This window comes from Ictalurus punctatus, chromosome 7, assembly GCF_001660625.3.
Source record: "Ictalurus punctatus breed USDA103 chromosome 7, Coco_2.0, whole genome shotgun sequence".
Taxonomy (NCBI): domain Eukaryota; kingdom Metazoa; phylum Chordata; class Actinopteri; order Siluriformes; family Ictaluridae; genus Ictalurus; species Ictalurus punctatus.
The window spans coordinates 15,411,897-15,432,550 of NC_030422.2; the positions used below are offsets into that span (position 1 = coordinate 15,411,897).

The following is a 20,654-nucleotide window of genomic DNA, read 5'->3' on the forward strand; positions in this document are numbered from 1 at the left end:
CCAAAATATATTCCCCTCTGAACGTATTTGAAAAGCAAGGCCAATTCATTTGTTTTCGCTATACATTTGAGTTTGAGATAAAAATATGAATGAGACAACAGATCAGAATTTCAGTTTTCATTTCCTCATATTTATAACTAAATGTGTTAAACAAGTTGGAACCTGGCACCTTTTGGTGGCAGACCACCCAAATTTTAGTACAGGAACAGATGGGCTTAACATAGATAGCCCATTTGGTTGCATATCCCTTGCTGTGGCCTTGCTGTTCCAATACATTTGAAAAGGACTTTATATGGTTTAGCCATGGCATTTAAAGTTTTTGACCCGTTGTTAGAGAGATAAACAGAAAAGTATGCTTTTGTTTGTTTGTTTTGGTTTTCAGCTAAAACAGCAGTCAGACAAAATGCACATAAACATCACCCAGTATAAAAGCCAATTCACTGAAGAAATTAAAGTATGCAGGACGTGAAAGAAATGCTGCTGTTCTTGTAGCTGTTACTTTGACTTGACGCAAACTTTATCTAGGTGATATTTGACCTGTGATTTTGTGGGATGTTGGGGGGGGGGAGAAAGCAAGACTGTGATGTCTTTATTTGGTAACAAAAAATTGTAGTGTACTCTGAAGGGGACCTTTGTCTTGCTGTTTCCTTATATTCTCTGTGCCAGCTAGAATTGTCTTGTTGGCAGTCTTGGCACCTCTGTTGTGTTACTAGATTTGGAAAATGAAATGGGATGCCTACTGTGCACGAAAGCAGCTGGTTTACAGCATATGCATTTGTGAAACGACAGTTCAGCTCTTCCACTCAAGATCAAAGACTCAAAACGGCTACTGTTTTCCTCACTGTGACTGTGTATCCACATCAGACTGGCTCAACTTTTTTATACTCTGTAACATTTAAGACAGCACATGCTTGAGAAAGCATGACTATAGCAGGTGAATGACATTTAGACAGGTATATACTTTCAACCAACAAGCGTACCCACTGACTTTGCTTCCCACTGTCCGTACACACTACTTCATATATAATTTTATATAAATACACAGATGTATGTGAGTGCAACTGGTATCTCTTTCTGGCTAAACATTTACGTTGACCACACAAAGATTGAGAAAGCGAGTGGAATCCGATAGCTTCAAATGACTACTTTTGTGTCTTTCAGGCACGTCCAGCCATGATTGAAGACAAGGGTCATCGCGTGACGGACTACTTCGTGGTGGCCGGACTGACGGACAAGTCCACACCACTGGAGCACGATCTGTCCGAGACCAAATCAAGTGGTCCTAAAGCTCCCATCATTGACCTGGCAGTGATCAACAAGTCAGCAGGTGAAACGGTGCCTGAGGGTTTTACATGCATAGAGAGCACACACAGCGGCCAACCGGCTAACCTCAACCACGGCAGCCTGAAGAGCCCTGAGCTCTTCCTGTGTTACAAGAGAGGCTATGGAAAACCTCCCATAAGCGACGTTGGGTAAGTGTCTCATGAATAAATGTATATTGCTAATTATAAATATAAATACATAATATATATTGGAACGTGAGTGTAGTGGTCACTTTCTTTGATCAGCGTGTTAGCTCCATTTTAAGCCAGTTCGGTTGTGAAATTGTTATTGTAAGGTTGGAGAGCTACATCAAGGCATCAACATTTCAGCTAGCAAGACCTACATTACGTGTAGCTTGCTAACGTCAGTACTACTTAACGTGAAAGTTACCTGGTTTTAAGTATAATATTATATTTATGTTAAATGTATATTATCATTTTCCTCTGCACTGAAGACTGTACTGTACCCGTTTTGTCCAGTTAGTTTTTATCACTCTCAGAGAGAATGAGTAGAACGGCTACAGCTAAAATTTTGTGTCCTGTCTCCGCCATCTGTGGCCAGGAGCCAAGGGAGCAAAATTAACCATGCTGTCTGGGTGGGAGGACTATTATACTCTCCCTTGCCTGTCAGTCACAGCGACACACGCCAATCACTGATGTCCGTGAGCTCGTGTATGTGGAACGTTTGTGCAGGGATAATGCTTTCTTCCTGGGGTGTTATGCTGCCCTGTGATGAGAATGAACAGCAGTTCATGGCGATGCGTTTGTTGTTAGCTGTCGTATGATGGGGAGACCTGGAGTTGGCTGGTGGGTGGGAATTGTTTACAGAACTATGGAAACGTTTACAGTGTATTGTTTAACTATAACTATATAGTGAGCTTGTAAGAAATTCGTAAACACACGAGGATGTGTTGGCCCAAAGCATCATTCCTGTGTCGCTTGTCACAGCTGGAATGATACTGACATAGCACATGACCTTTAGTTTTCTGTTGCTTTTATACACGGTTTACAAAAAAATGAATAAATCAAAAGCAAACCAAAATTCTGGTGCATTGTTTTTAAAATATGTTTTTAATTTTAACTGTTTATGCCACAAGCATATAAGCCAACAGTGTATAGCTTATACATGGCAAGTGCATATACTTTTCATTTTGTTATCTACTTCCTTTTTTTGGTCGGTACTTGACTGACAGTAATGCAGCAAACAGTGCTAGTGTGAACCAGCTGGTGATGCTGACAGTTAGTGCTCTGTTTATCAATAGACAAAGAACACACAATGCTAGCTTTGACAGCCCAGGCTAGTTTGGGAGATCTCTTGCATCATCTTTGTTTAAATCCTACTATATAGAGAAACCGGTGACGGGCAGCATGAACAAACGCTCATGCACACCGTGCACTTCAAGGCTAATTGTCTCTCGTATTCTCTTTCTTGCTCCCGTGCTTACCTTACTTTCAAGTTCTCGGTTACATCAGACATTTTTACCAGTGTCGATCAGCAGATTTAGTTATTTATTTGTATAAGCAGAATAGAAACAATTTCTCTTTAGAAAATTTAACCCAATTTAAACAAAGTGTACCTTTTAGTTTTATAACACGTACTCAGCAAATTGGATGTGCAGTGCCTTAGGAAAATGGCATTTGACCCACGAGGCCAGACTCTTTCTCGATTGTAAACAGAAGATTAAATGTCAGATTGAAGATGTGATCCAACAATTGCTAAAGCATCTGATAGCCGTGGGTGTGGAAGGAGGGCACCGTAGATTCCATTACTGCTTTAAGAGTTACGTGTTTTGTTTTGGGTAAATTTCGTAGGCTAGTATCATTCATAGGTTATTTCTCCTATAGCCAGTTTTATTAGGGGTCCAATCGTTAATAATCATCTTCTGGATAGGGGGTCTATGGCAGCCCATAGAACCTTCTGGTTAAAAAGTTGTGAAATTTGGCACACTGATTGGGGAGGTTCTAAGGAATATTCAGAACAAATCTGGGCCAAGTGCTGCTAACACTATAGCGCCACCATTGGGTTAAATTTGGGTCTAATTTGGAAGTTCGTTTATGGCCATAACTTTTTGAACCGTATGCCCCAGAAGTCAATTTTTTTTTTTTATCTTGTTTTTTGCTACTCCACCTATAAATTTCATCTTCAGAGTAAGCCTCACAAAAGTTAACAGAAGAATTTTGAGTACTCCAAACTAGGGCTGTAACTATTGATTATTTTCATAATCGATTAGTTGGCCTAATATTTTTTGATTAATATTAGTAAAAAACGAATGTGTTCCATTTGAGACGATATTACCTTTCTAAAATTCATACACTAGACCAGTGGTTCTCAACCTTTTGTGAGCTTTGGACCCCTAGCATATTTTGACCAATCCAGAAGAACGCCCTCACTCCACAACAGTTATAGGCTATATATTTAACACGTTCACCTCACACCTCCAGGGTCCGGGGTTCAAGTCCCGCTGGGGCCATGTGTGTGCGGAGTTTGCATGTAATCCCCGTGCTGCAGGGGTTTGCTCCCCCAGTCCAAAGACATGCATGGTAGGCTGATTGGCGCGTCTAAAGTGTCCGTAGTGTATGAATGGGTGTGTGTATGTGATTGATTGTGCCCTACGATGGACTGGCACCCTGTCCAGGGTGTACCCCACCTTGTGCCCGATGCTGCCTGGGATAGGCTCCAGGTTTCCCGTGACCCTGAAAAGGAGTAAGCGGTAGAAGATAGATGGATGGATGGATGGATGGATGGATGAATATTAACATTAAAATTGAATCAAAACAATTCAAGATTTTATTTTTTACATTTTATTGTTGGTGTGACATTTAATTTGACTCTCTGAATTATCCTTTGTTTATTTTATCCATCAATGCAGCACTTGAACTTCTCTACCACTCATAGGTTTTTGCAAATTTGTAAAATAAATTTAAAATAAGTCATCAGTGAACAATCATCAGCTCAGCTAACGTGATATTTGCGAGTAACCAAATAGATTAATTTTAAAACATCTCATTTGAATATGTTTTGATGCATTTACCAAAAAATATATACATAATATTATTTAAACATTTTTAAAACTTTCCTACGGACCCCTGCAATTACAACACTGACCACTAGGGGTAAAGGTGCCTTGTGCAGACCAACTAATCGATAATGAGATTCATTGACAACGATTTTCATAATCGATTATGATCGATTTTATTGATTAGTTGTTGCAGCTTTACTCCAAACGGTTTGTCCACAATGGTCCAACAAATCTGATGGTGAAGCCACCAAACAGGACGTGAGGCTGTATCACAAAAACAATTTTGTGCACTAAGACACATCTTAGTAGGTATCTTCAGGGCCACGACCTGAGGCTATGCAGCAAATTTCATGACTGCGTCACCTACTGGTCAAAAGTAACAATAGCATGTTAAAAATGCTTACGTTTAATTTCCATTTTTTCTACTCCTCCTTCAAAGGTTGTCCAATCTTCACCATATTTGGCTCACATCATCTTGATACCTGTCTGAACAAATTTGATCAAAGTAGTATTGGTATTTAAAACTGTTCTCCCATAATGGACTGGCAAATTCGTGAAACTACAAATCATGCTTGAATCACTTTGCCTATAGTTACGGCTCTGCTTTCTTGTGATTCCTTATGCAACAACTGTAGCACGTCTGTGAATGTGCAGCTCGGAGTCTGGGTGATTGGCCCCCCGAAAATGCTGCTTGCAGCTTTAATTCATATTTTACATTTTTCTAACAGAATATGTTCGCAAAGCCTGGATTTGTTTTGCACTATTCACAGGTTTTATGTCACGGTGCTATAGGCATATTGAGATGTTAACCATAGGGCTGAAATTCAGATCCGCACACACTCATTAATTCTCCTGTTAGGATTTCATCATGAGAATTATGTTTAAGGTTTAGAGTTACGCACAGACTAAATAGGTAATGGTTTCAACTGTTTATTTTTTAATGACCTCAGTACTAGGCATATAAGGTACTAGATCTAATTTCACTTGAGTCTTTAGATTGTTCCTGCTCTCACAAATTTGTTACAAAAGATGAAAATAAATAAGTTCATCCTTGTTCATCTTTTTAATGCTTTAATTACATACTTATCAAAACCAGGCAGTGATATGTAGTGCTCATTTCAGTACAGGCTCTTCGCATTGTCAGTCTTTCAAGGTTCTTTTGCACTTCTTCATAATGTGCTATTATGAGCAGAATGAGTTGGTGCCAAGCACAAATTAGAGTGCCTCCTCCTCAAATTAATTGCCATCTCCTGCTATGACCATCACTGTGATTCACATTAAGCTTCTGTTATTGCAAGAATTATTTTCTTGAGTTGAACTACTGAAGGAAATGTGAGGCAGGGATACAGACTTTTTGCTACTGAGAATACAGTTTTCAGAGTTATTAAAGCCCTTAACACGTGTCTGTTTCTTTAATTTCTCTATTTTGTTCTTTTATTCATTCTGTTAAAATATCCAATTACCCGTCAACTATAAATCTGTTGTTCAGAAGATTGGCTATAATAACTCATATTAAACAACTGATCTAACAGAAAATCTTTCTGTGTTGCTGCAGAATTTGTGAAGAGAACGAAAATTAAATGAAAAGTGCTTGATGATGATAAATTTATTTAGATATGTTAATACCACCTAAATAACTAAGGCTTCAAAAATATGCTTCCAGAAGGAGAAATTGTTTTCCTTGTGGCTTCTCCTCTAATCGGTGGGCCTTGTCCCTCATTCTTAAATCAGATATGCTCAGGATTATGAAAGCTGGCCAGCTTTCTCCCCTTGACACTTTTGGAAAATCGTCATCGGTCTTGGCAAAGTTCTAGAAATATTAAATAAAAATATTTTCAATATTAAAAATATTTGAATATATTTTATATTTACATTTTTTTTTTTATTGTCTATGCTTTTTGTCTGTATGCTTTTTACTGGGCTTCTAAGTACAGCACTTTGTACTTTGGTCAGCTTTGGTTGTTTTAATGTGCTTTATAAATAAATTACTTACTTATTTCTATACTTAGAAAATAAACAACCTTTCAAACCATCATTTGTGCAGTGTGCACTATTAGGTGAAGAATGTATTTCTAATATAAAGCACCGTGGTGTCTGAAGTAAAATGTTTTAGCAGTGATGTCCTAGCACCCTTCAGACTGAGAGATGTTGTGGAAGTAATATAATGTGTTCTGGATAAAATGAGTCATGGCCTGCCAGTTCCTCTCACATGACTACTGTTTAATTGTCCGATGTCCTCTTGAATTAGAATAGCTTTCATTTTCCCAAGGTGGGTTCAAGTGTAGAAAGAAAATGGTTCAGTGAAAATTGTTATTAATCTACTCACTTTTCTGTCGCATGCTTTACTTGTAGACATTTGCTTTCAGAAATCTAGTCTCTGATTTTTCCATTGCGTCACAGACCCTCAATATTTTTGTGTTTGTGTGTCTCAGAGTGATGTATGAAGGGAAGGACAGGCTGATCCCGGGCTGTGAGGTGATTCAGGCCACACCATACGGCCGTTGCGCTAACGTGAACAATAGCTCAGCTGCGTCACAGCGCATCTTCATCACGTTACGTCGCGCACCACCCGCCCAGCCCCGCAACTCTCTGGCCGTTACCGACATCTGTGTGATAATCATGAGCAAAGGCGAGACTCCTCCACACACCTTCCTGAAGGTGGACAAGAACCTCAACTGTGGCATGGTGAGACCTCACAGAAATAATGTGGTGTTTGAGTGTTATTTATAATAATGATGTTAGGGAAACATGTGACTTGACAGTGTCTCCTTTTTGCATCATTTCATTCCCAGTGGGGGTCCAATGTGTACTTGTGCTATAAAAAGTCAGTCTCCTCTTCCAACTCTATTGCCTATAAAGCAGGTAAGTCCCCATTTTCTTTTTTCTTTTTCCTGCTCAGTTGTTTTATACCATTATGATTTGTTTGTTTTACACCCCCTCAGCATTTGATATGATCAGAACTCCGTCTGGCTTACATGGCAGCCTCTGCTTTATACTAAACACCACAATGGTGCGCAACATCTTAGACCGAGTTTGGCAGGAGTGTGATTTTTGTCTCTGCAAAGCTTTTATGTATGGGTAGTGCATCAGTGCAGCATTACTTAGCAAGCTGGCATTCACGATGACACTGTGAGTGACTGAATGAAACACAACCCGAGGATAGCCCTGGGCTGCAATTCTGACCTTAATCAGAAATGAATCTGACCTTTATATTCAAAGGAGCAAAACGGACTGTGGGCAGTACCTTCATGTCTGTATAAATCAGTTGTCATCAGCAGCAGAGTGCAGTGATGCAGAACCAGTAAAATATTTCAGCAGAAATAAAAAACAACACTTTTGCAGAACTGAACAAATGTAAAAACACTGGCAGTAGTTCAGCTACTCTAATTGTAAACCACATGCATTTATTTGAATAATTTGCCTGAAGGCATTTTAGTGAGAAAGGAAAGCGTTTTCACAGACTTTAAAGTTTTATTTTTATTAAAATCTTTCATCTGATTGGTCACCTAACATGGCTTGTTTTGAAAGCATCAGAAGGTAAATGATGCCATTCAGTTAAGCAAGAAATTTTAGCTGGGGCTTTGCTAATTTTAGCTGTATACCCCTGGTTTACACTATACGTGTAGGTTTTGTTTCTAAAAGTACTCTATCCTCATGCAGTACTATGCCGCAGAAAAAGGCATGCATTTTCGTCTTTTAACTTGTATCATATTCTATAGTTGTAGTGAATGCCTTATGTTTGCCTCTGTCTCTTTCATCAAAGAGCTGTACATCATTACATGAACACTGACGATGAGAGGCCAACTGTACACGACTCTGTATTATAGTCTTGCCCTTTCATACTATTGGCTAATATTCACAGAGCACACAGCTCTTTATCTTCTTTATCTTCATGCTGCCTTACTTCCTGTCAAGTGTGGTTTTGTTAATCATTAAAAGACAGGACTTCCTGACTGTCCCTATATTTGCCTCTCACCGTTTTTTTTTTTCTTTCTAGTTACAATGAGTGACATCCATGGTCAAATACCACCAACTACCAGAGGATTAGCCTTTTTCAAATAAGGAAAAGTTACCTTTTGTGTAAATCTTTTATGTGTTTAACTATTGTCAGCACTCCATTTATATATCGTGATTATATTTATCTATGTTGTTACTTGTGAGTGATGAAATAATAAATTGGCTCTGCTCAGTTTCTTAGTCCAGCTCATTTTAAGGGTCAAATTGTTTATTTTATCCATCCAAACCAGATTAATAGTGGCTGAAATGCTCAGGGTGCATGAATAACCTTCAAGTATGTTTAATGTTAATAAACTGTCTCGTTTGTTTCAGACATTGTACTGATAAGCAAGGCAGGGCTTCAGACACATTTCATCTGCTAGTGTAGTTGATAAGCTCAGAAGCCGCAATGTTATTCTGGCTGTCAGAGTCCTGAGATCTCGTTTTCTTCCCACCAGATCTGATATTTCGCTACCCAGAGGATGATTATGAATCCTTCCCCCTTTCTGAGTCAGTGCCTCTGTTCTGCCTTCCTATGGGGGCCAAGCTCGAGTGCTGGGCTCCCAACACATGCTACCCCTCACCTGTCTTCTCTACATTTGTCCTAACCAACTCCTCTGGGGAAAAGGTACAGTATTATTCCTCATACAAAGACGTTTTTATTAGCATTCACACATTTTCACTTAAGGTCTGTTAAAGCATCTCAGCCTGACATGAAAATGGAATCCACCAAGAATAAAGTAAGAGTAAATGTATTAGTTGTAGTTTGCAGTTAACAATCAAGCAGGTTAAATCTCTATAAAGACCAAACTTTTTTCAGCTGTCTCCCAGGACCTATTAAATCCTTTCATAAAGTCAGACTTTGCCTCAACTTCTTCAGGTCTATGGTGCAGCCATCCAGTTCTACGAGCTCTACCCAGCAGATAACCTGACTGAGAAGCAGAAGATCCAGCTTGGACTCCTTACAACTGTGGACAAGAAGCCAATTCCCAATCGCACAGTCAACACCAACAAGTGCATTTGTCTGTTGTCTCGCTGGCCCTTCTTCAAAGCTTTTAAGGACTTCCTCCATTTCCTCTACAGGCTCTCAGCTGATAATGTCAACCCTCTGCCTATTGAGAAGTAAGAGAACAACAGTCCTGCAGGATTTCTCTATAGACTTAGTCAGACAGTCTTTTTGTTATCTGTGAATTTTCTCTCAATAACAAGAGCCAACGGTTTTGCACTGGGACCTGTATTAACCTGTTTGCCCTCCCCCTTGTTTCAGACACATCTCCCATTTCATGCACAATGTTCCCTTTCCCTCCCCCCAGAGACCCAGAATACTGGTTCAGGTACGGCTAGTAATTCCATGTTATTCCTAAATTACAGTGTTTATGTAATGAGTGTGTGAAGTGGTAGGAAGCCATAAGGTGGTGAGGCCAGCATGTGATTGTTTTTAGTCAGTGTCTTGTTTTGGAAAACATTAAGATTTTTTCCCCCCACCCCTTAGCTCTCGGCAAAAGAAAGCTTAATGCTGTCTCAGCCTGTATGTACACCTTTACCACTAAGGTAAGTTGGAAGTTGACTCATAAATAATTTGTATTCTTATTAGTTTGCAACTGTGAGGAAATTGTGGTTGTGATGATGCTTCTGTTTGTATTTCTAGAAAACAGGAACCCTTTTTCCAAAAGGCTTGCATAGCCAAATGTGACCATTTCTGCTCATTCCCACATTTAAACTTTCCATCCATTTAAACCCAAGCTTAATGCAAAACACATTCATACTTCTGTCAGCGTAAGAGAATTTTTGAGCTTTGCAACACACATGCACGCACACACACATACAATCACATGTTATTCAATAAGCCATGAAGTGTTGAGAAACTGGTCAGGCTAGTTTTGAAAATCATAAGCAGTACTTTGAAATACAGCATTTCGGTTGCCTTTCCTGTGTGGTAGGGTGAGCCAAAGTTTAGGGAAGGAATTGCTGACTCCAAGTCTCCACTGGGTGCAGCTGCTCCACTCTCCTTTCTGTAATATGTATTCAATGTGTGCTCTGTCTCTGTAATGAAACAGAGGACAAGTTGCCACGTCAAAGCTGTTTGTCATCGTATATGTAGCATTAGACAAGGTTGTGGTTTGTCTGCGTAAAGAGGTGATTGCTGTGGCATCAAATGTCTATCTGTTGTAGCTGGTTCTCTCCCCTAAATCTCTATCTTCATTGAATTCCTTTCACTCCTCTCCCACAGTGGTGCAGACTATAGCACTCTGCTACCTAACCTGGGTCCAGAAAACTGTGCCACGTTGCTGCATTTTGTCCTGCTGGAGAGCAAGATACTGCTGCACTCCCTCAGACCGGCTGTGTTGACTGGTGTAGCTGAGGCTGTGGTGGCGGTGAGTTGTGTTTGTGGGTTACACGTTGTATAAAGTGCCTTTTGGACCTGTGAAATGAAGACCATTTAAAATGCTTAAATCTTTTGGTGCGAGCAGCTAACCACTCTCTCTCTCTCTCTCTCTCTCTCTCTCTCTCTCTCTATAATATAATATAATATAATATAATATAATATAATATGTTATATTATATTATATTATATTATATAATATAATATAATATAATATATCTTTTTCATGAAAACCCTGAAATACTAAATGACATTAAATATTAATCACTACACGATAATTTAGTGAAGAAGTGATTGAACTACAGTCTTTTGTTTTAAAAAATTATTATGGGGTTTAAAAAAAAAAAAAAATGAAGTACCACTTAGGGACGTTAAGAGATTATGTGGGTGTGTATACTCTCACCAGCCACTTTATTAGGAACACCTGCACATTCATACAGCTGATCATATCTAATCAGCCAATCATGTGGCAGCAGTGCCAAGCAACAGAAAAAAAATCATGCAGATACAGGTCAAGAGCTTCAGTTAATGTTCACATCAAATATCAGAATGGGGCAAAATGTGATCTCACTGACTTTGTCTGTGGTATGGTTGATGGTGTCAGATAGGCTGGCTTGAGTATTATAGAAACTGCTGAGCTTCTGGAATTTTCATGCACAGCACTCTATAGAGTACTCCAGTGAGCAGTTCTGCAGGTGGAAACTCCTTGTTGATGAGAGAGGTCAGAGAAGAAGTGTCAGACTGTTTCAAACTGACAGGAAGGCAGTGACTCATATAACCACTCTTTACAACCACGGTGATCAGAAAAGTATCTCAAAACGCACAACATGTTGAACTTTGAGGAGGATGGCCTACAACAGCAGAAGACCTCGTTGGGAACAGATTCAAGAACCAAGAACGGGAATCTGAGGCTGCAGTGGGCACATGCTCACCAAAACTGGACAGTTGAAGACTGGGAAAATGTCACCTGGTCAGATGAACCTCGAATTCTGCTTAGACATGCAGATGGCAGGGTCAGAATTTGGTCAAAACTGTAAACAGTTCAGGCTGCTGGTGGTGTAATGATGTGGGGGATATTACAAAACACAAAGTCTTTCAGTGTGCTTCAAAAACCTCCACTGACAACAGATCTGAATCTGATTTGAGCACCTTTAGAGATGTGGTAGAATGAGGGAATCGCAGCTGAAAAAAATGCAGCAATTATTTGATGCAATCAGTTCACCATTGAGTAAAGCCATGTGTTACAGTTAATATCAAATGGTTTTCTTCAGGTGCATATTAAAGGCACTGTATACCAGTGACCTATGTATGAGATTGAGAGAGGGTGTATACTGTAAATCTCCATACTGCAGAAAAAGATGATGTTTGACATTTCCATCCATCTCTGTCCCCTTCCAGATGATCTTTCCTTTCCAGTGGCAGTGTCCCTACATCCCTCTGTGTCCTCTGTCTCTGGCTGGGGTTCTGAATGCGCCCTGTCCTTTCATTGTTGGAGTGGACTCCAGATACTTTGACCTGTATGATCCCCCACCAGATGTGGTTTGTGTGGACCTGGACACCAATACTATCTACCTGTGAGCTCTGTGTAAACTTTAAAAATCCTGGTAACAACTGGTAACAGTGTTCGCATTTCTGTGACATCAGTCTACTAACATTTTAATCTTTCAATAGGTCTGATGAGAAGAGGAACTCCAGCTGGAAGAATCTCCCAAAGAAGCCTTGCAAGAGCCTGATTAACTCACTGTTTAACCTGCACCACCAGCTTAATATTGGTAAGAAGGTTCTGTAACTGTTCACCTAGAAGGACCTTAATCTTACCACTTATCTCACTAAATATGGTATCTGGGTTATGACAGGATCAGACATTAGGTCTGTGTATAGCAGATACAAGTACATAAAATTCCTTTCTTACAAAGGTCCAGATAAGCAGCTAACTTAACAGAACGATGATAACAATTACTTTGTAATGCTTTTAACCACTAATGATTAGACTGTAGCTATAAATAACATCGTTAGAAGTGGTTAGGGTTTACTTTCGAAGTGGCATTACCACTTTTGACTAGTGCCATAGAATTTGACATGGTTTCTCTCTCCAGTTATGTTTAAACATTGTTTTTGTTGTTAAATTTCTCTTAAACAAGCCATGTCATAATTTTTACTTTTATCGGTTTGTAAAACCTTTAGTTATACAGTATCTGTTTTGCTGAAGGCTTTCTAAGTAACGCTGTGGTGTTTGAATGTCCAGTGAGGCGGACAACTCCAGAAGGCTCGGCGGCAGATATGACCCCGATGGAGGCTGACTTCACATGGCATAAAAAGATGACCGCTCTCGAGATGGAGATTCAAGAAGCCTTCCTGCGCTTCATGGCCTCAATATTAAAGGGCTATCGATACTACCTCAAACCCATCACCGAGGCGCCCTCTGAGAAGGCCACTGCTGCTGACTCCCTCTACGATCTGCAGGGTAACAAAGTTCATGTGAATTGACTACATGGAATTTGGTTAATGTTGTATGTTATTGATTGTGTAACTTTGGTTTGAAGGTATTTCTATGGTTTGAAGGCTTACTTCAAAAAACAGGAAGAAAAAAACATTTTTGAAAGGAATCTTTTAGTTAATAGGCTTCTAGATGATAATATGGAATACAGTACAATAGTTTTTTTTTTCTTGCATAAAGGTGAATGTGTATATGTACACTATAGTCAAAAGTATGTGGACACCTAACCATGACAACCATGTGTACTTGTTACTGTTATAATAACTGCCACTCTTCTGGGAAGGCTTTACACTATATTTTGGAGCATGGCTGTGGGGATTTGCTCATTCGGCCACAAGAGCGTTCGTAAAATCAGTGATTGGTGTCGGAAGAGGAGGCTTGGGGTGCATTTGGTGTTCCAGTTTATTCTAAAGGTGTTCAGTGGGGTTGAGGTCAGGACCCTTGAGTTCTACTTGGCAACCATGTCTTTATGGACCTCGCTTGTGCACAGGGGCATTGTCATGCTGGAACTGGTTTGGGTTCCAGTGAAGTTCCAGTGAAGGGAAATCTTAACGCTACAACATGCAAAGACATTCTATACAGTTTTGTGCTTTCAGCTTTGTGACAGCAGTTTAGGGAAGGCCCTCTTATGGGTGTGATGGTCAGGTGTCCACATGCGTTTGCTGTATTGTGTAGTTAGTGAAAGCAAGATATTGAATAATATGATGATTTAATCAATAATCATGCATATATATATATATATATATATATATATATATATATATATATATATATATATATATGTATATGTGTATATATATATATATGTGTATATATATATATATATGTATACGTATATATATATATATACACGTGTATATATATATATGTGTATATATATATGTATACGTATATATATATATACACGTATATATATATATATATATATACACGTATATATATATATATATATATATATATATATATATATATATATATATATATATATATATATATATATATATATACACGTGTATATATATATATATATATATATATATATATATATATATATATATATATATATATATATATATACACGTGTGTATATATATATATATATATATATATATATATATATATATATATATATATATATATATATATATATATATATATATATGTGTGTGTATGTTAACATTAATAACGTGTATAATGAGTAATAAAAAAGACTGGTGTTTTGTTAAATCATATTAAACATTCAAAAACCTTACATTTTTTTTTAAAGATTACAGCATTTTAGTTTTTTGTTTATAAAAATGTTTAATTTTGATATCTGAACTATATGCACATGTACCTATAATTTCAATCTCTCCTGTGATGAGATTTAGATATGGTTGTCTGTCTCATCTCCAAGTTGTGGGTTTTACTGGGACAGAAACAAAAATGCCACGTTTGCACACATGGGACCGATTGCACTAGGCCTAGTTTTAGGAATACTGTCTGAGTTATAAATCATCAAACCTCTCTAAATATTTATTTTGCATTATAAATTTAGTTAATATTTCAAAGCCTTGACTGGTTATAATACAATGCCTGAGCAATTCGGACTTATTAAAAGCACAACCTGCAGGATTCATTTGATAAACTGTAATTATGAAATCCATGCTACTGATGTTCTGTTACCATGATTTAGATGCTCGTGTGTCATGTTAACTTTTTAGTTGTCATGATTGTGCACAATAATTTATCCATATTGTTCTACAGGTGTAGTTCTACAGTGACTCAGTATTGATATCGTGCTACAGCTAAAGGCACAATTTGTTGTTGACTGTTTTGCTATTCTGCTTCAGGGTTTTTAAAGAGTCGAGATCGTGCTCACCAGAAATTCTACTCCCAGCTCACCAAGACTCAGTTATTTATTCGCTTCATAGAGGAATGCACCTTTGTCAGCGACAAAGACACTGGCTTAGCCTTTTTTGACTACTGCATTGAAAAGGTACCCCTCTCTCTCTCTCTCTCTCACACACAACACATTCTGTCTTGGCACTTCAAACTGTTGTTGCCCCTGGCAACAGACAGAGATTTTCATCTGCATATTGCCCCTCTAATTTTTTTTATTATATTTTTTAATGCTTTTTTATGATTAATGTTACAGCAAAGTTAAACATGGTTCTTTTAGTAGTAGGATATGTAAAGCACCTTCATTTGTACTCTTATCATGGGTAACAGAGATTCCTATTATTTGAGTTTATTCCTCCCTCACTTCTCTTATAGCTTTTCCCGTCTGATAAAGGAACGGACAAGGGCACAAAGGTAAGCCTCATTTTCCCTGAAGTATTTCTGTGCAACACACTTCACTATGCTATCATCATTATTATGAGGACAGGGAAAAAATTGTTAGACCAAACCTGGAGGCATGAAGTTAGATAAGTGCAGATGGTGTTGGAAGGAGGAAGTACCCCTTGCTGCTGAATCGTGCACAACTTTGGTGTCAAGCCTGTTAGAGCCTCTTGGTCATGTAACAGGCTTCAGATCAGCTTTTAAGGAAGATTGAGGCCAGATGGCCGTTGCTGTTCATATGCAGTACCATCGGTCTAATGGAGTAAATAATTAACTATGCCATCTGCTGTTGGAAATGTTGGCACATTGTTAATCTAAACACATCAAGCTGTAAAAGACATGGAAAGTCCCTGCGTTTTAGGGGAATTAGTGCTCATTAAATCACCAGTCAGTATGTAAATATTGTTAGGATTTTCACAGCACAAAATAAAATAATTTAATGATTTGTAGATGACTTATTTGCCCCTTGAGATTCATGTTATCCTTAACTTTTTCTCAGGAAAGCAACAGTGATTGTGAAAGAGATGATGATTATTTAAATTTTTGCATGGTAATGATTAACAGTATCATTTGTGCAGCCTTATATCTTAGAGGAAATGGGATGATTATCCTGGAGCAGCTTCGATTTGACTGGTTACTCTTTCTTGCAGGTTGAAGGAGAGCTATCAGAAGACACCAGGCTGGTAGAGCTGGATGAGTCTCAGAAGAGCGAGCACACTGTCTTTATCTTGCCCCCAGAACCCCCTGCCAATGATGGCCCAGATCCTCCTCCAAAATACATGTGTGTCTCTAACACATTCTCTCTCACTTATAAATTTACTTGTAATTTAAGTCGGAACCTGCCAACATATAAAAAAGAAAGAAACGTCTTCCAATTGAAATCTGTCTTTTGTTGAAATGCATGTGCTATATTCATACTATACCAATAATTGTCCTGACATTTGCTATTTTTCTGTTAATTTGCAGTGTACTGGTTTATTTATCCACTGATCTTATGCTGCACTTTGTACTCTACCTGAATAGCATATGAAGGCTCTTGGATCCATTAGCACAAGGCTAGCGACATCTGTTTTTATACTCGTCAATACCAAAGGCCCTATACTCAATTCCATGCCAGCCTTGAGTCAGCTTGGCCATGATTGCAGATGCTGACATCCATTACTCAACTGTCTGCTCTGCATTGACTGTGTTTTTGCTCACCATGTCCCTTAGCACTTTTCCCTCAGACATGCTTGGTTAACTGCTATCCCACTTTTTTTTTTTTCCACTGCCAGGGGAGACATACCGTCCCTAAGTACTTGTGCCAACTTTAGTTACGCTTGTGACCCAAGTACCATGCAATCTGAGCTGGGACATATGGGTGGAGCTAGCAACGGGTTAATCAGTAAAATGCAATTATCTCAAACAGCAACTTTCACTTGTAGTGTAGTGATGGTTTTACCAAAAAATTATTTTTACTTTTCAGACATTATTTATGGCAGGTCAAATATAACAATAACAGTAAACACTGTCCCCTGTTTGTCTAGTGGGTGTAAGTACAGGTAACGGGTATTGTGTTGATGTAATTTTTCCATTTGTCCGTTTACATATACTCACTGAACACTTTATTAAAAGCACTATAATAATTCTGGATAGGGCCTCTCTTTGCTCTCAGAACACTCTGTTCTTTGTAGCATGGATTTCACAAGATGTTGGAAACATTCCTTTGAGATTTTAGTCCATGTTGACATGATCGCATCATGCAATTCCTGCAGATTTTTCAAGTGCACTTTCATGCTGTGAATCTCCCGTTCCACCACACCACACCATCCCAAAGCTGTTCTACTGGATACAGATTCAGTGACTGGGAAGGCCAGTGAAGAACACTGAACTCATCATCATGTTCATGAAACCAGTTTGAGGCGACTTTTGCTTTGTGACATGGTGCATTATCATGCTGGAAATGGCCATTAGAAGATTGGTAAATTGTGGCCATGAAAGGATGCACATGGTCAGCAACAATACTCAAATAGACTGTGGCATTCAAGTGATTATTTTCTTGGCATACTTTGGGCCAGTTAATACCAATCATTCCCCACACCAACACACCACCAGCCTGGACTGTTGAAAAAGGCAGGTTGGGTGCATGCATTCATGCTGTTGGCACCAAGTTCTGACCCTACCATCTGGGTGCCTCAGCAGAAATCGAGATTCTTCAGACCAGTCTACATGGTTTTTTTGTTTGTTTGTTTGTTTGTTTGTTTGTTTTCCCCCGCCATTTTGAAATGTCCAGCCTCAGCTTTCTGTTCTTGGCTGACAATCAGACATGATCTTCTGCTGTTGTATCCAATCCGCCTCAAGATGCTTAACATGTTGTGCATTCTGAGTTGCTCTTCTGCTCACCACAATTGCACAGAGTAGTTATCTGAGTAGCCTTTCAGCTCAAACCACTCTGACCATTCTTTGTTGACCTCTCTCAACCAGTTCAAACAGTCAAAATCGCTGAGATCACATTTTTCCCCATTCTGATGGTTATGAACATTGCCCAAAGCTGTTGACCCGTATCTGCATGATGTTATGCGTTGCACTGCTGCCACATAATGATTAGGCAATTGCATAAATGAATAGTTTTACAGATGTTCCTCATAAAGTGCTCAGTGAATGTACATAATGTTCTTCACTTTTTTTTTTCTTTTTTTTTAACTCTTGATTTTTACATTCTGTTTATTGAACATTTGTCCAACAGCTACAAGAGCTTCCCTCGCTTGCGGCTGGAGTTATTTGATTGTCCATTAGAGCTAAAGCCAGCACTCAGCACCAGAGCCGCAGGTTCCAGTGTGTCCAGTAGCCCCGCACTCCTTGCTAAAAGAACCAAGCAGGTATAACCACAATATACACACCAAACTATGCTGTACAGTATTCCATTACAGCATGTAAGGTACTGGGAACTTGCTGTGTCATTCTAGATCAACATGTTGTTAGAATCAGTGACTTTCTGGCTACTAATGAACTAGAATCATTTTGTAACAGCGGCTGCTTCCCTAGTAATCACACATTGGACCCATGACTAGAGTAAATGTTTTTAGTACACAACGATGCAATGTCTTGACTCATAGTTACATTTACAAACTGTCAGCATGCTCTTTTTGAGGGATTAGTGGTCGGTTATGTTTAACCTATAGTAATAGAGTTTAGTTTACTGTAATCAGTATGGATGACTTTCAAATGTAAACTAACGAAGTGCAACAACACTACATCTGTTGATCTAAAGTTGTTTTTGACATGATTGTACAGTCGAGCTTGGCTGCAAATTGAGAGAAATCCTTATGAAACTGAGGAAGTTCAATTTGATTTGTATGTCTGATGGGTGCTTTGTTGTCGCTATAAAAAGATCACCGTGCTGTTGTTCTCAGAACAACAGATACAGACCAATCATGTGCATACATGCGGTGCAAAATGATGACAGATATCATTTTGGACTTGTATACAAGCTGCGTGAATTTCAGTCCGATTCTTGAGTCTGAGGTTGCTCTGCCACATATCAGAATACATTTCAGATTATAAACGTTTACCTTCGGTGTGAATGTAGCTATCGGGACCGCTAAATATTGCAACAACCAGTTGTGTCTGCTGTTTAAGACAACATAAAACATGTATTGGAACATTTTTCTCAACGGGTCATTTTTTTCAAGTGACTTATGAGGGAAGAGGGTTTGTTTGTTTTTGTTTGTTCAGCTGGGTTTTGATTAGCTTGTGAAAAGTGGGAGTACCAAAACAAATATGAACAGAGGAGCGTGACCCCCACACCACCACTGGAATTTAAGGAGGCAAAGGCAGATGAAATTCTATTCATACAGGATGTAGGAGTAGGACAAAAAACGTTTGTACTTGCTGTCATGAACATCTTGGGGGGGCGAGTGGGAGGTTCTTATTTTAATTTTTTTGTCCACCCATAATTCTACCATGACACACCTGTTAATTGTGCACAATCTGACTAAAGACATAAGCTAACAAAGTGTAAAAAAAAAAAAAAAAATCATCATTAAAAAAAAAAAGGTGAAATCAGTAAAACAAAAAGAAAGTAACAGAGTTCATATGACCTGAAAGAGGCCTTTAAACCTCTAGACTGTTGGTAGAAGTATGCATTTGAGGTGAGAGCTGTTACCTTTTAAAATGGTGGACTGAAAAGTGTAACGGCAAGAAATACAGAACTACGTTTATAGAAATCACATCTGTGCTTAGCTTTGTAGGGGGGTTGTGGCCCCCCCCCCCCAAATTCCAGTTTCTTACTCGTGTGTTTTAACACCTTTTGATACTCCTGCTCATGCATCAACCTTAGAGCTGAATGGAAAGGAGAGAACTTGGGTGTGCTGGCAGACATTGTGTTTCTTTTCTCACTTCATCGTCCCTTCTGATGAAGGTCCACATTTTTAGCCTCTGTAGATTAATATGGAGAAAGACAATATAAACACAGGTGGCCACCGTCATTTCTGGATTTGGGTGAGGTTTGTTTGTTTGTTTGTTTGTTTGTTTGTTTATTTATTTATTTATTTATTTATTTAACTTCTGTGTGTTCTTTAAAAGTCTTGGTGGAGCGGCAGGATATTGGTGTATTGAAAGAGAACGGTTGCTATATCAGGAACAAGTGTCCAGTGTAGAGAGGATCTTTGAAGCAAGTCAAATGCTATTTTTAGGCCATTGTTGAACACATTTGAGAGACTGCACTCCTTTTACTGAAGACATTCGTAAACGCAGAACATGTGCACTATTGAACAGGGACTTAACATTATGTAGAGCTTGCCTTAATAAACCAGTGTGAACTGTTAAAAGATCTGTTTTCCCATCTAACTTCAGAAGTTTAGGATGTAGGTATTTAGAATCATCTTTTTCATTTACATTACATTTATTCATTCAGCAGACGCTTCTATCCAAATCAACTTACAAATTAGGAAATACAAGTGAAGCATCTTTTAACTCACTTGTCAGGTGGCTTTCGGAGACAAATTATAAGGACGGCAAGACTGAAATTTAAATGTCATGTGGTTAAGCTTATGGTTTGAAAAGAGTTCATATTTGCTACACTTCTATTAGAATATTATAACCTATTACAGCATAGTATTACATTTAATGTTGTT

The 20,654-nt window shown here is 38.6% G+C and overlaps 1 protein-coding gene across 4 annotated transcripts in view; it reads left to right on the plus strand.

The window, feature by feature from the left end:
* The window catches only part of dennd4c (DENN/MADD domain containing 4C), a 51,887-nt gene that overhangs the window by 19,230 nt on the left and 12,003 nt on the right, over window positions 1-20,654 (plus strand). For all 4 annotated transcript variants that reach the window (XM_017471874.3, XM_017471876.3, XM_017471875.3 and 1 more), the window contains 15 exons: window positions 1,162-1,472; window positions 6,775-7,027; window positions 7,135-7,204; window positions 8,797-8,966; window positions 9,219-9,460; window positions 9,606-9,672; window positions 9,831-9,889; window positions 10,569-10,713; window positions 12,120-12,295; window positions 12,393-12,493; window positions 12,967-13,185; window positions 15,051-15,196; window positions 15,475-15,513; window positions 16,191-16,321; window positions 18,266-18,398. In XM_017471874.3, the coding sequence (XP_017327363.1) occupies window positions 1,162-1,472; window positions 6,775-7,027; window positions 7,135-7,204; window positions 8,797-8,966; window positions 9,219-9,460; window positions 9,606-9,672; window positions 9,831-9,889; window positions 10,569-10,713; window positions 12,120-12,295; window positions 12,393-12,493; window positions 12,967-13,185; window positions 15,051-15,196; window positions 15,475-15,513; window positions 16,191-16,321; window positions 18,266-18,398 (2,262 nt within the window). The remainder of the gene's footprint in view (window positions 1-1,161; window positions 1,473-6,774; window positions 7,028-7,134; window positions 7,205-8,796; window positions 8,967-9,218; window positions 9,461-9,605; window positions 9,673-9,830; window positions 9,890-10,568; window positions 10,714-12,119; window positions 12,296-12,392; window positions 12,494-12,966; window positions 13,186-15,050; window positions 15,197-15,474; window positions 15,514-16,190; window positions 16,322-18,265; window positions 18,399-20,654) is intronic.